The sequence below is a fragment of the Leucopleurus acutus genome, assembly GCF_964270905.1.
Source record: "Leucopleurus acutus genome assembly, chromosome: 10".
Lineage (NCBI taxonomy): Eukaryota > Metazoa > Chordata > Mammalia > Artiodactyla > Delphinidae > Leucopleurus > Leucopleurus acutus.
In genome coordinates this window covers 57,730,716-57,747,456 of record NC_139153.1, presented here as the reverse complement: position 1 = coordinate 57,747,456, position 16,741 = coordinate 57,730,716, and the positions used below count along the sequence as shown (strand labels likewise).

Here is a 16,741-nt window from a genome sequence, read left to right as displayed (position 1 = left end):
GTTCTAGGCTAGCTTGGTATCAAACTGCATATAAGCTGCTTTCCCAGATTCACATGTCATAGCCACAAGTGGCCCATTCTTAACTTTGAGGAATGTAAAGCTATTTAAAGGAATGGCCTTGACCCCTGTATTAGCCACAAGGTCCCCTTTGCCTCTTCTCACCCTCAGATCCACACTAGAGAAAATAGAAGAGAGACTTCAGATATGTGGATGTATATTATTCTCTCTCCCACATTCCTGCTCTTTCCCTTCCTCCCAATAACATGTAGCATACTTTCTGAAATAACGTTTTTCTTGCCAATTTCTCTTTTAAAGAAAATTTCCAAAGTCCTTCTTTTCTTACCTCCAGACAATTTTGAGCACATGAAATTAAATGTGAATACAATAATTGCTTTAGCAACAGCTAAGATTTTGAAAAATGATTCTTATATAAATGCTTTCTGAGAAAGTTTGCATATTTTACCATAAAAACTTGTTTTCAAAACATTTATAGAGAAAATTTAATGTGGCCATTAAAAGATCCAACTTGTTTTATTATTAGCATACCAAAATGTATGTTTAGGACACAAACCACAAAAAAGAAAATAAATATAACATTGAAAGAAATATTATTTTCCTTATGGGTATCTTTACTGAGTTTGTTAAGAAATTCACACAAGAAATCATCTAGCTCTAGTTCATCTTCATTTAATACCCTGTTTAAATGTTTGCAATTTAAAGGATCTACCTCCTCTAGGAACTGTGTCTAACTCCTTTTAAGCAACAATTACTTGCCATTAAGATGAGGTTTAGTAAATTACCCTTAGGGTAAAAATGTGAAGGTAAATCAGAAAGAATTAAGGTAGCTCTGAAATAGAAAACAGAGAGCTGGAAGTATCTGCTCCAGCCTGAAGAGATGGCCAAGAGTATATATGTCATATTTTCTACAATGGTGCTTCTTTGCAGAAATAATTCTTAAAATGTAATTATTTGTTTGTCTAGACTGATATCCAAAACTAATGTGGCCAAGTTGATGTTGCTATAGGAAGACTAACTTTGTATTTTCTGAAACTGGACGGCTTTTGATCACACTTATGTTGATTACTTTATGTTTTTGGTATATGGACTTTCATTCATAGGTAATGAGTTAAAATCTCACAGCATGGCAGAGAGTTCTTAGATTTGTGATGACATTTTGAGTGGGATGTCTACCTTGCCACAAGAATGTATTCATCTGTGGCTAGATATAAAAACAGAGACAGTTAGCTAGAATGTGTTCCTTCTGAATTACTCAATATACAAAATTGCTTAAAATTATTTTCCTTAAGACCTTTGACCATAAGGTAAGTCCTTGAGTTTTGAAAATAGTTTTGGTTGCTTACTCGTTAAAAAATAAATCCTAAAATGTGTAATTACACATGCCCATCGTAAAACAAGCAAAGAAATGTAAAACAACCTAAGTATCACAGAAGAGACTTTGAGGGTCCCTGGAACCACCACCCATCAGCCACCTCCCCAGAAGAAACCTCTGATATCAGCTTGGTGTGTTGCCTTCCAGTTACTTTTCTATTTACGTACTTCAGTGTGTATCTTCAGAACAATATTTTTCAAACTGCAGTTGAGTCCTAAATCTGTTTAATGAGTCATGACCAGCATTTTGAAAAATGGAATGGAATGGCATGAAATGAAATAGAATAGGATATAAAAATTTCAAAGTGCATTGTATGTAGTAAGGATCCACCCAGTCGAGATATAAAATGTGTGTCTTACTAAGTGTCATTTCCAAAAAGACTTACTTCCAAAAAGACTTTGAAAGCTACTATTGTAGAAAATCTATAGTATTATCTCATGCTTTATTTCCCTCTTTTTAAATAAATGGTGACACATTATAAGACTGTTTTACAATGTTTATTCTCAGTCTGTCATGGAGATTCTTTTTTATCAACACACCCAGTTATAGCTTATTCTTTATGACCACTATTGAACAGTACTACATGTCCTGCATGCATTATAGTTTCTTAGTCACTTCCGTCTTGATGGGAACTTAGTTTTTTTTTCAATTTCTCATGATTATAAATGATGCTGCAGTGGGTATATATGTGCGTGCCTCACTGTGCGTAGTACAAGAGGTCTTTAGGGTAAATAAGGAGAAATTAAATAGCTGGGCCCTTTGATACACATATTTCCTATTTTAACAAATACATTTTAAAGTGGCTGAATCAATTTGCACTCTGATCAGAAGAGAATCCATTTTTCTATATCGTGATCAACATTATAATCAAACTTTTCAATTTTGTCAAGCTGATTTTGTTTTATTTTTGTTTATCTGAATGCTGACGAGGTTATTGTACTTCTTTGGTGATTTTCTGTTTGTGTCCCAAGCATTTTTTTCTTATTGATTTGTAAGTGCTCTTTACATTGTCTGACTACTAATTCTTTTATTGTATTTTACATGTTAAAAGTATTTTCACCTAATTTGTTACTTCTTTTCAATTTAAAGGGTGGACAAGTGGTTAGGAATCTATGCTCTCACTGCCAAGGGCCTGGGTTGGATCCTTGGTTGGAAAACTAAGATTCTGCAAGTTGGGGAGCATGGCAAAAAAAAAAAATAGCCATCATAGAAGCTGATCATATTCCAACATCAGTCATATATAGTATGCCCATGATTCATATCTATATGGTTCCTACTGTGAAAGATAGAAAGCATTTGGTCTCATTAAAATTTAAATAAAATCAAAGTTTACATTGGAATACTTTATATTCATTTTACAGTTTTTATTAAAATAGTGAACTTAATTAGTGTTTTAAAACTTAGAAGGAAACTACAAAATTCATTATAAGAGGCAATTTACTTAGGGTGTAAAAAAATTTATATTTGCTAGCTTACTGTGTAGTTAGCATGACATTAAACAGCTACATTTCCCCTCTGTGGTGGTGGGTAGGAGGACCTGGAGGAGGTGTTGGCAAGGATTTTACACATTTAGTCTCATGTGATCCTCACAACTATTCTGAATGGTAGTTGTTTCTATCCCCATTTTATAGATGACTGAAATTAACGAGATTGTCCAACCAAGACTGAAGAACTGGGACATGCAACAAGGTGGGCTCTAAACTCTACACTGACTTAGTCTCCTAACTTGTCACTGGGAGACCATGAAATTATGGACAATATAACATAATATAGATGCTCCTTCCCACACCTGAAATACCACTTTTTTCTTAAAAGGAGTTGCTACTTTTAACATGTTCTGACTATACCTTTGAACATTTAATGGATCAAATATTTTTGGAAAGCATGTACAAGTAATAAACTGGAAGCATTATGTCTTTGTAACCTGTGCAGTGTACTATATCTGCTTTATTATCTCATGGCACATTACAATAGCCAAGTTAGTTGCCCATTACTCGTTCTTTGAGACTTGATTTACATCATATATCCAGTCTATTGAAACCACAATTCACAACACAAACTCTGAAACTGTTAATTACTACAAATTGAACAAAAGATGGATTATTCATGTTCCCCCAATTGACCATGATATAGTATCAACCTACTATTTTTCTGAATTCTTTCTGCTAAGAATCAGGAATTTTTGAACAACTGGAGAAGAGAAAGTATTGAGCAGGAGCTCCCTGAAAAAGTTAAAAAAATAGTTTCCTTTTATAAAGGGGGCTAAAACATACATGGCTTCTCCATATGGGACCAACTGCCCTGTTGAAAGACAACCTTTTAAATTTAAGTACAGTGAACAGATTTGCTCTGGTCTCTTTCCTCTACTTTTGTGAAAAGGAAATAAAGTAACTGAATTGTAGCTTAAATCTGCAAATTCTCAGCAATGAACCTCTGTGCCCAGTGCATAGAAGGCAGCAAAATTAGACAAAGAATGTTGTATTCACAAGGGGTTCATGGGAGGTCCATTTAGAGGGCCACGGTTGAAGGACAGAGAACTGATGCAAACATTTCATCTGAGAAGACCATGAAGAATGAATAGGCTTTCAGTAGGCACAGGACATGGATTTGGTGTGAGGGAGGGTATATTTGAGTGGCAGCTTCTGAGTAGAAAAACAGTTTCAGCAAAGGACAGGAGTCAGCTAAGTGAGTGCCACATCTGGAGAACGGCAGAGTGTTCAGTTTTCCCTGTGTGCAGTACCATGAAAAGGTATAGTACTGGGTACATCTGCAGAGGGAGCCAGGGACCACAGCAGATGGTGATTTCAGGAAAGGTGATCTCATGAGAAGAGGCCTAGGGCCTAAGTCAGGCCCGGCATGGAGCAGCACATGGTGACTGTCTGTGGGGAGCAGGAGCCGAGGAGAGGCCGAAGCTTGGACCTGAGTTGTTAAATGACTCCCTCCGTGGGAGAGAGGGAAGTGAGAGAGAAGATGATGACCAGGAGGTGTGGGCATGGAATCTTTCCCAACACAGACCAATAGATGGTTCCACAATCAAGTAGAAATTATTAGGAAGAGACTCAAGGTTCTGGGTCTAGTCCCCCCATGGTCCAGCCCCTGGTAGAACTTCCGACAAGATAACAGGAAGCTGCAATAAAGCCTCAGCACCTTTCACCCCGGGTGACCAGTTTCCTTCCACTCCCTTTCATTCCAGCTTCAGAAACAAGCTGTTTAAATGCCAAAGAAGCAAGGCCGCTTTGAGGTCCTTCACTCTTGAATGCTGGCTGAATCACCTTTACATAATGCATCTCACATCTTGTTCAGGCTTAATTTGTGTGTGTGTGAGGATTAGAGTTTCATCCTATTCCAAATTCTCTCTGTCTTTATTTTTTTCAAAATATATAATCTCAGGATATTTAAAGTTGCCAATCCCCTTAAAATGACTACATAATACACATGGCAAGATGCTGTGTGAAGAATTCACTGTTGTATTATTTCCCACACTTACTTTTGACCTCATGAACCTCCTGTTATCAAGAAGCAGAGTGAGGCAAGCACTGCCCCAAGATGGGGAGGTAGAGAGGAACCAGGGAACAGAGAGGATACATTCCTGGACTTTAAAAGCATTAGTCTAAGCAAAAGGCAGAGAGATTCACAGGACCTGTAGCTGAACAAACTCTTCTTCCTGCCCCTCCTGGATAAGATAAAGCTTCTTTGAGGAGGAAGGACAAAGACATATGAGAAGGAAAGAAGGTCTCAGAAGAGATTCAAATTCCAGCTCACTTGGGCAAAGTCTTTGGTGGGGGCAGTGAGGAGGGCAGAGATGTTTGATAGAAGTCTCTACATTTGGGGATTCAAGAGTGGAAAGGCTGGGGGCACAGTTCCCACAGCGAGCTCTGAGAGGTCCTAGCCATGCAGATGTTCCCTGCACCATATGACCTGGGATGGAATGGGGCAGGAGAGACAGCTTCCTAGGGTGTCAGAGGCTCAGCCCCCAAGTCTCCAAACCCAGAGAGTGTGGAAGAGTAGGCTAACCTTCCCAGACCCCTGAGAAGGTGAGCTGACAGAGCAAGGAGCTTGCCCCACAGAAGTCCTGCCTTCATGTCAAGGGGACACAGACAGAAATGGGAACGTGTACTGGGAGCTGGAAGTCAGGGAGGGCTGTGCCCACTTCTCAGGACAGCAACGTGGAAGGGTGACCCCGACCCAGTACTCAGAGCAGATACCAGCACAGGCAGTCTCAAAGCCTCAGTACAATGATGCCAACTGAATCCTTGGAACAAAAATACCACTCAGGGAAGAAGAAGAAGAAAGAGAACTGCAATTCTGTTTGTCTGACTTTAAGCCTGATATGATAAAGAAATCACCAACACATTGAAATTTGCATTTAGGCTAATTGATTATGTTTTCTGAGATGTGGAATAGGGGCTTAATATAAAAATTAAGTTCAGTTTTGGGAAAATATAGAAAGTTAGACTTTTTTTCCCCTGAATTTGTGGCCTAAAAATAACATGCATTTGGCCTAGTCCATATAGCTTGGCCCTTATCCATTGACTTAGTTGTTCTTCTACTATGCTACAATCACTAACCAAGTCATATTGGCCCCCTTTATTCCTACTAGAGGGAACCTTTTTTTCTCTGAAAGTCAACTCTATTGAAGCTCAGAATTCTCAAGAAGAAAATATTGTGCTGTGAAAATACACTGTGTTCAGCACTATGTATGCAAAAGCTAACCAATCAAACTAAAAGGAACAGAAAGAAAAGATAGGAACCCTCTTCTCATTCAATTACCTGGACAAGAAAAATTTATCTCAATCATGGAAAACAGAAAAAATAATCATTGCTTGATTCTCTGATATCATGTTACGACATTTTCTAATAGCTTTACTTGATTCTAATATAATACTCTTAATCCACACCGATAAAGGTGAAGGCAGTTACAGTCCTGTAGAGTTAGTGGTTAACCTATAGAAATTGACATGTTGGTATGACTTTATAGGCCAATCAAGACGTTAATCACAAAAATGATATGCCTTTATTGCCCCACAGAAAATTTGCCAATCTTATGCTTAATTTAGCAATGTTGCTTCAGCTTTTCTTTACTATATATATACTTATTTTACTATATATATATATATACTATATATACTTCCACAACTATAAAAATATACTTATACAACTATAAAAATCCCTGTCTCCAAATGCTCTTGAACAGGCTCTTCTGTCCTCCATCTGGTCCCATCATTAAGGGAATTTAAATAAAACTAGGATTATTGCTAAAAAATAACTTTAAGAATTGTGCTTTTTGGCTTCCCTAATGGCATGGTGGTTGAGAATCTGCCTGCCAATGCAGGGGACACAGGTTCGAGCCCTGGTCTGGGAAGATCCCATATGCCACGGAGCAACTAAGTCCTTGTGCCACAGCTACTGAGCCTGTGCTCTAGAGCCCGTGAGCCACAACTACTGAGCCCACATGTCACAACTACTGAAGCCCACGTGCCTAGAGCCTGTGTTCCACAGCAACAGAAGCCACCACAATGAGAAGCCTGTGCACTGCAATGAAGAGTAGCTCCCACTTGCTGCAACTAGAGACAGCCCATGCACAGCAACAAAGACCGAACACAGCCAAAAATAAATAAAAAATAAATAAATTAAAAAAAATTGTGCTTTTTGACTCCAATGTTGTAAGAAACAATAAGTAGCTTCTTATAGATAAATAAGAAACTTATAAATAAATAAGTTTAAAAATTTTAATTAACATGTCATCTAAAACATCCCAAATAATCTATGGAATCCACAGTGAGGAATGTCAATTAACAATGAATGAGATCTCAGCTGTATTGGAGGGCAGGAAGGTGGTCCAACCAGAAGAGGCCTCTTGCCTGTTTCTCATTACTATTTACTCACCAGTCACCATCTGCAATACTCAAATTACTGTATGACAACAATTCAAAGGGTAGTTGTAAGCACTCTGAAACAACTTTTTAAAAATAATAAATAAATAAATAAATATTATTATTTTTGGCTGTGTTGGGTCTTAGCTGCTGCGCACAGGCTTTCTCTGGTTGTGGCGAATGGGGGCTACTCTTTGTTGCAGTGGGCGGGCTTCTCACTGCAGTGGCTTCTCTTGTTGTGGAGCATGGGATCTAGGCACACAGGCTTCAGTAGTTGCAGCACGCAGGCTCAGTAGTTGTGGCTCATGGGCTCTAGAGCACAGGCTCAATAGTTGTGGCTCACAGGGTCTAGAGCAAGGCTCAGTAGTTGTGGTCAATGGGCTTAGTTGCTCCGCAGCATGTGGGATCTTCCTGGACTAGGGTTTGAACCCATGTCCCCTGCATTGGCAGGTGGATTCTTAACCACTGCAGCACCAAGGAAGTCCTGAAACCACTTTTCGAATCTCAGTAATCATTAATAATGGCAATTTGGAATTTGAAAGCCCTGCTTTTCTACATTGACGCAATTATTTGTACACTAAGCTACAATCATCACCCAAGCCACATAGACCTCCCTTTACTCCTACCAGAGGGTGGTGTAGCTTTCTTCTCCTCCTTTCATTTAGCCTTGTCCCAGTGCAGAAACCCCCGGGGCAGTGCTGTGGGCTGTGTTAACAGCTAATTTGCAGTCTGCACTTAGGCTTGGATTGGAACCATCAATAAATTTGTGAGATTGAGTACCTTTTTGAAAAGACATTGTCCTCCAAAGAATATGTAAAAATCTACAACTGGTCCACACTCCCCCAGTGCCTGCCTGGCATGAAGAACTAGGACGCAATTCATCACTGATAGAGAAAATGTGTTATCTCCCACCTCTTCCCCAATCTGAAGTCTAACATTAAAATATCATTTTCCTCCTAGTCTTTAAGTAATCACAAGATTACTTATTCAGTTGCTCTCAATAGCAAGAATAAACAAGGGTTTAAACAGTGGTAGGTCTGCATCAGTTACAAAATAAGTAGTTTTCAGGGGCCTGATCTCAGAGGAAATACTCAAGATATATGCAAACTTTACTAAAGATGCTTATAATATGGTTGCAAAATATAACTAACATACCCAAATCCCAACAAACAATATAGAAAAATATATAATTATATGTCAAATTGCATAGTGTAGACTAGTATTATAAGAGTTTTGATTAAAGTCTGGTAAGCACATTTCACATGCTAAAAGAATTGTTATACAATAAAATTAGAGAAGGCATTTACAAAAAATCACCTTGGCAATTGTGATATCTAGTATTAAGTATTCTATGTTAATAACTAACTTGAAAGCAAGCTACTGAAAGTTGCTCATAATAAGGACAACTAGAATATAGCTGTGCTCTCTGGAATATTTGGATGAAACATTGACTACTTCACATAGACGTAATCTTTATGAACAAAAGACAAGTATAAAAATAGATTCTCAGTCATCTAGTATGATAATTAAGAGCCTGGAAATCATGAAGAGAAAATTTCTATTCAAAATGCAGAGCATAATAATTCCCATCTATTAGTTCAGTGCCTGGGTGTTAGCTGCTGAAAAATGAAAAACCCAGCAAAGGAGGAAGAAACATCAGTGTTAATCCAGTCAAAGTTGGCCATAGTCTCAGTTGACATTACATTTGCATTTTAAATTTGGGTTTGACTGACACTCCCCAAAATTTACATTTGACCTACACAAATAGCATCCATAACATTAAAATGTACCCTATTAACTTGACAAAGAATAAGTTTCTCATCATATGTTTTGGTATGATTTAATTTTCACAAATATACAACATCATTTCCCCTATCTCAACAGGGAAGGACTATTTCTTTTATATACATAAAAGACCCTAGACATTTTTCCAATTCAAAATATCCAATTGTTTGATTAATTTGACTCTATAGACAACAAAACCAATAAATTATTTTTACAGAACTGACCAAAATTAATATACAGAAATCTGTTGCTTTCTGTACACTAACAATGAACTATCATAAAGAGAAATTAAGAAAACAACCTCATTTATAATCACACCAAAAAGAATAAAATATCTCAGAATAAATTTAACCAAGAAATTGAAAGACCTATAATCAAAAAGCTAGAAGACATTGATGAAAGAAACTGAAGATGATACAAAAAAATGGAAAAGTATCCTGCACTCATGGATTGGAAGAAATAATATTGTTAAAATGTCCATACTACCCAATGCAATGTATAGATTTAATGCAATACCTATCAAATACCAATGACATTTTTCATGGAACTAGAACAAATAATTTTAAAATATATAGAACCACAAAAGATCCTGAAGAGCCAAAACAATATTGAGAAAAAAGAATGAAGCTGAAGGTATCATGCTCCCTGACTTCAGACTATACTACAAAGCTACGGTAGTCAGAAACAGTATGGTACTGGCACAAAAACAGACACATAGCTGAGTAGAGAGCCCAGAAATAAACCCACACACATGTGGTCACCTAATCTATGACAAAGGAGGCAAGAACATATAATGGGGAAAAGACAATCTCTTCAACAAATGATGCTGGGAAAACTGGATAGCTACATGTAAAACAATGAGATTAGAACATTTCCTCATAACATATACAAAAATAAACTCAAAATGGAGATTAAAGACTTAAATGTAAGACTAGAAACCATAAAACTAGAAGAAAACATAGGCAGTACACACTTTGACATAGGTCTTAGCAATATTTTTTAAATATGTCTACTCAGACAAGGCAAACAAATGCAAAAATAAACAAATCAGACCTAATGAAAGTTAAAAGCTTTTGCACAGTGAATCAAACAATAGACAAAAGGAAAAAACAGACTACTGAATGGGAGAAGATATTTGCAAATGATATGTCTGGTAAGGGGTGACTATCCAAAATAAATAAAGAACACATAAAATTCAATATAAAAAAATTAAAAATGGACAGAGCACCTGAATAGACATTTCTCCATAGAAGACACACAGCTGGCCAACAGGCACATGAAAATATGCTCAACCTTGCTAATCAGGGAAATGCAAATCAAAACCACCATGAGAGATCATCTCACAACTGTCAGAATGGCTATCATCAAAAAGACAACACATAAATACCCTAGCACACTGGTGGTGGGAGTGTAAATTGGTTCAGCCACTATGGGAAACAGCATGGAGTTTCCACAAAAAATTAAAAATAGAACTACCATATGATCCAGCAATCCCACTTCTGATTATATATCTGAAGAAAACAAAAACACTGATTCAAAAAGATGTATGCATCCCAATTTCATTATAGCATTATTTACAATTGCCAAGATGTGAAAGCAACTCAACTGCCCACTAACAGATGAATGGATAAAGAAGATGTGGTGTATATATACAATGGCATATTACTCAGCCATAAAAATGAATGAAATTCTGACATTTTCAGCAATGTGGATGGACCTAGAGAATATTATGCTTAATGAAATAAGTCATACAGAGAAGGACAAATACAGTGTATTTTTCAGTTACATGTGGAATCTAAAAAATAAAGCATACAAATGAATAGAACAAAACAGAAATAGACTTACAGATACAGAGAATAAACTAGTGGTTACCAGTGGGGAGAGGGGGAGGTGCAAATTAGGGGAAAGGGTTTAAGAGGTACAAACTATTACATATAAAATAAATAAGATACAAGGATGTAATGTACAGCACAGGAAATAGAGCCAATATTTTATAACTTTAAGTGGAGTATAATCTATGAAAATAGAGAATCAATGTTGTACACCTGAAGCTAATATAATATTGTAAACCAACTATACTTCAATTTAAAAAATTATTCATCCCGAGAACTTTTGGACATAACTGAGTTTCCTGCAGCTAGAGGCACTTAAAAGCATAACGTTACACAGTAAGTAGATCAGGTATAAAAGGTATTCCTTTTCCAGTTTTCTTTTCTTTCTACTGATTATGTCAAGGGTTAAGTTTCAGTATGGAACAAGTATGTCATCACCATCTTTGAGATATGAGCTAATGTTCCTTCATAACAAAGAAAACAGATCTCAGGATAAGCAGATAACAGTATCTACTAGAATTTAATAATATTGTTTTGCTTAGATTTGCATTTATTTTTTATAATTGTCACCTATTATGGCAAGTGACGCTATTCTGGTTTCCCATTTGTAACAAAAATATAAACTTCCCTTTAGATAACTTTAAGTTGAGAAAGTAAGTCAAATTAAAGAAATCGATATTTGGAAAATAGTAATATAGATGGTACTCAGATACAGCCAAATTTGTGCCATGGTAATCTATAAGTGACAAAGGTTAGGGAAATAGAGCTAAAATAATTAATATGTGTAAAAAGTGTTTATTCATTCATTGATTCCATGTTAATTACTGTTAATATTTTCATCCATTCAGTATAGAAATTCCTAAATTTTCAACTCTGTTGTCAGAGAACTAGTCTGTTATTTAACCTAAGGAATATCTTATCAAATAATTTATACAATCTAGTTAGTATCAAAAGACAGAACAAGAGGATTTTTAATAGTGTTAACTTGAAACAGCTTCATGGTTATTTGTTTTATAGGAGTTTGGAGGTACATCAAATACTGCTGTATGACCACAATATGAACCTAGAAGTTCACATTTTAGGAGTACAATATAGGCAAGATCATATTCTAATACAGTCACTTAGCACTCTAAAATAATAGTTCTCACCCTTTGTTCTGCCATAGCACATGGAAAATGATGTTCACATACTAGATATAGTCCTGGGAGCATACCCAGGTTTTGACAAAATTCTCTCATCTCTGACAATTTTTTTCCAGAGCACTTAGGCAATACAGGACTATAGCTATTGGTTATACATAATGGAAAGAATACTGATTTGCAGAGAAGGTGATCTAAGTGGATGGGGCTGGTACCAGTTGTTTATGATTTGATAAAGCAACCAATAGTCCAATTTTACCCACAACATTTTAAAAAGTATGACTTTTATAATATGCAGAAAAACCATTTTGCATTAAGATGAAGAAAAAAAATTTTTTGTTTTACTGGAAAGTGGAATAACTTGTAAGTAGTAACCCAAATTTCCTCATATGCAGAAACAATGTGATATAACACTGCTTTAATCAAATACAAATAACTAAAATTATCTGTGTCAGAGTAACAGAGATAGAAGAAAAGATATGCTTACTCATATCATATAGGTGTAGAGCTTATAGAAATACGTATGTAAAACAAGGTTACTTTTTTTTGTTAGTAGGTATGCACTATAAGCATCAAAATTCAACTGGCTAACATTCCTACCAAGCAAAAATACAAATTTTAGTAAAACAGCCTATATATTTCATCAAATAAGTGAATACAGAAAGCATTTTGATACTGTTAACATGCCAAGCTAATAATGATGGACAAATAAAATAAGATTCTCTGGTTGACTATACTAAAGTTACCTTTAGTACTTGACTGTACTAAAGTTACCTGTAACTAAAGTTAACTAAAGTTACTGTACTAAAGTAACTAAAGTTACTGTACTAAAGTTACTGTACTAAAGTTACTAGTTACTGTACTAAGGTTATCACAGCGGGAAGGCTATGGGACTGCCACCCCATCACTAACTCGGCCTCTAGCTCCTTAACCTGGGCCCTGAGCATGAGGGGTGGCACTTTCAGAAGCAGGTAAAGAGGCAGCAAAGCTGAAGAAATAAAAGGGGGAAATATATGAAACTGTAATATGAATTGCACTGAATTTCAGGGAGGCGTGTATGATGTTATTGCTGCCGACACTAAATTACCTGGCCTTGGTCTTGATCCTATTCCACCAGTGAAGTCTCTGAAAACAGAATTAGAAGAAGTTATTCAACTTGGATTTGACTAACATTTACTGAAAGCTTATACCCCGCTATGGTTTACATAGGAAAATATAGGTTTATTTTTCCTCAAGACGCCCTCAAGAGTTTAATAAAGAGAGAAAATAGACATATGTGAACCCAGAGCAGACCTGACATTCTATGACCAAATGGAAGAACCTTGTCCTATCACAGTTGTTTATAAGCTCTAAGAATAATTACGAGCCTAAATCTTAGTACAGTACCTTGAATGATTTTGTTACTTTTAAAATCAAAATACTTATTTTGTATTAAAAAGCAAAACCATTTAAAAATTTTTATGTAGTATTTTCCATGCTTTACTCCTGCTGTCTTAAAGAAGAAACTATAACTCTTCTTATGAAATGAGATGATTTTTGCATTTAAGAGGACTATATTTTTCCTTAAGTTCTCAGTGCTATTAACATTACTTGTTTGCCCTACCCTAAAATTCTGGATTTCCTGAACATTTTGCAAGTTGGTCTCCATGGCTTCCACCTAGTGGAAGGGTCATTAGACCCTACTAAGTACAGCCATAAATAACCTTCAAGCTTGTTTTTTCTAGTGTAATCTAAAGTCAATTTCTTAATAGTTTTTAAAATGAAATAAGAAACATCTGTGCCCTGACAAATGATAAGAACCATACTTAAATTTAATACAATGCAACAAAAGTACATCAAACATGTTCACATATGGCACATGTGTGTATATTGAGTTGGAATGAACATAGGGACTCAAATACAAATAAACATGATTGATAATTTTCTTACCCCAACCCTTTCATTTTAATCACAGAAGTTTTGATACATACATGAAACACATACCTAAGTTATGAAGCATAACAAATTTGGCACTCAGCTACCCACCACTCGATTACTATAATAATACCAAAATCTGTGCATCCAACTGTGAGTTCCTTCCCTATCCATTCCCATCCTTCTAATCCCCTACCAAACCAGCCCTCTCTTGATTCTATTTACATTTTGTGTCTCATTCCCAGCCCATATTTCCAGAGCCTTGAAAATTAAATGAAACTCGCCATTTTGCATAGGTAATACATTCTCCCAACACCTGGAATAAGGTGGCACGTTTAAATAAAGAAAAGAGATGCCCCCTTCTCTCAAATTTTCAAAGAGGGGCATAATCTCAGCAGTGCCCATATGCGTGTGGCGGAAGCTTCAGCACTGGGCTGAGGAGCAACTCACATCTTGGCATGAAGGCTATACATCAGGAAGGGCAAGTGCATAGCCCTGCCCCTTAGCCTTCTGGACAAGTCCAGCACTGTCCAACAGAAATACAATGCAAACTACACATTAATATTTAAATGAAATTTAAAATTCAGTTCCTCAGTCAAACTAGCTACAGTTCAACGGCTCGAGTCACATGTTGCCAGTGGCCCCCGTACGTGACATTGCATTCCAGACACTTCTGTAGAAGATGTTAGTCATTGTCTTCATAAACATTATGACTGAGGCTTACAGACATGCCACACAGCTGCACAATACTTCATGGACCCCACTATCTTAAACGTTGAGGAGACACGGCTTTGGGAAAGATCCCCAGTGATCTCCTTACTTGCTGCAAGTAATAAATACTTCCTTCTCCTGATCTTTGTCTTGGTTGTGTCTTTTGACTTGACACCCACTAAAAGGAGAACATAGTTTGCAGGTGACAAATTTTGATGACTCTGGTGGGACCTCTCACCTAACCCCTTTGTGTTGCTCCAGCTCCCAAGAGGCAACGCAGTGGGCTGCAGCAGTTCACCCGGGTGAATTTGTCTATGTTGCTGGGGGATCTAAGGGGAAGGGTGCCTGATTTTTCAGGTCTATGCACCTCAACTTGCTGAATGGGCTCAGAAGCTGCTCTGGACTTCTTGATCTGGAGAGTCCCTTTGGAGAGGTGAGAGGTGTTTATCCCACAAATCAGCTTCAGGGTTCTGTCCCCATCTCAACGGGGGAGAAGAAATGACTCAAGAACTGCACAGTTAATCTGGTCTGGCCAGGTTGGCTCTGAGAGTCCAAGGAATTGCAAGACATTCCTCTCTTCTCCAGTCTTAGAGGTCAGGTCAGAGTCTGAGGGACTGTGAGACACCCCCATGTTGCTCGAAGAGTCTAAGGGATTGTGAGACAAAGAAGTTGATTTGTGCCATTCTTTGGCCATTGAATAAAGCTTGTACTATTCCAGTCTCAGCACTGGTTTTGTTATTGGCTGTGTGAATCTGAGCCACAAAGAACCTCCCTAGGGTCTTGGGGGGCTAGGGGCCTCGGCCTGAACTAGGACACTGGTGTGGCTCCAGGTGACCAATTTGGTAACAAATCCAGCCAGAGGGCTCTCTGACTCAAGGCCAACAGGTGGCCAGCCAAAAGAACAGGGTGATTTAGCCCTTGCCCTTGACCTCTGAGTCAACGAGCCCTACTGGGATAAGTCTGAGATCTGAAAACAGCCAAGCATCTGATCTGGGAGCACTCATCTGGAAAGACAAACCCTCCCAAATATCCTTGATTGGGATACCTTTCATGGGTCAGGGTAGTGTCCTGGGGATGCCCAACACAGGGTCACTGGTTTTGCCTGGCCAGAAATGCCAGGTGAGTGAGGAGCTGGACAAACTCTGTTCTAGCAGAGGGCTAAGTGAGTGAGGAGTTGGGCTGGACAAAGTCCTCTGGAGGCCACCGCACAGGAAGATCACCTCTTTGTTTCTTGTGTCTTTAGTTTAAATTTCTGTCATTGGTTTGTTTCAAGTCTTCATCAGTGAATTTGGAAGGATCTTGGTTTTATGTGGTTTTGTTTGTCTAACTGCTCTTTTGAGTCTCTGCCACAATTGTGGGCACAGGTCAAGCACTGAAGACCCATCAGTGTGCTCACCACTTGGAGAGTCCCATGAAAATATAAGTTGGTCATGGATCAGGGCAGACTGGCTCTAGTTTCCCTGCTGACCTGAAGCATGCGTCCGTGCAACCAGGAACATGTAAATCATCCATAGTCACAATCCCTGAAGCACTCTCACCTTCAGGATATAATCAGGAGGCCAAGAGCATGTCTTTAGTGTTAATCTGTCTCTCATCTTGATCAGTTAGCTTGGATCTGTGTATATGTCTTTTTCGGGTCCACCCCTCCCTGTCATTCCCCACCATTGGTCTCCGGAAGCCTCTCTCAGAGACAAGAACCCCTAAGAAATATGGTTCTAGGCTAAGCTCAGGAAATTCAGTTTTGGTTCCCCAGGAGATCTGAGGACCCACAAGTAGCTCAGAACCTTTGGGTCCTTGTCATTGAGTTGTCGAGAACTCAAACTGGGTCATCTGAGACTCCAGCTGAGTCACCTGGGGACAGGTAAATAGATCTTTAAGACTCCAAATCAGTCTCACCTTGAGATGTAAATGTTCTATGAGGGCTCTCAGAAACACTTATCTAGACCACCTGTAATTCCTGAGACTGAGAGGGAGAAGGGGAAAGAGAAGTTAAAAATTTTTTTTAACTTATTCCAACCATTATAAACCAGTGTATTTTATATTATAATACCTGGTTCATAACTAAGTTTAAAATGGGGCTAGGAGATCTCTGGTTCC

General features: G+C 37.8%; 1 protein-coding gene across 1 annotated transcript in view; it reads right to left on the bottom strand.

The window, feature by feature from the left end:
- NEK10 (NIMA related kinase 10) overlaps positions 1-16,741 on the bottom strand; it is a gene marked incomplete at its 3' end in the record, with an annotated part of 310,503 nt that overhangs the window by 51,833 nt on the left and 241,929 nt on the right. Inside the window, exons 30-31 of the mRNA XM_082847516.1 lie at positions 13,107-13,144; positions 12,883-13,007 (exon numbers count right to left, since the gene is read on the bottom strand). Of these exons, the coding sequence (XP_082703642.1) occupies positions 12,883-13,007; positions 13,107-13,144 (163 nt within the window). The remainder of the gene's footprint in view (positions 1-12,882; positions 13,008-13,106; positions 13,145-16,741) is intronic.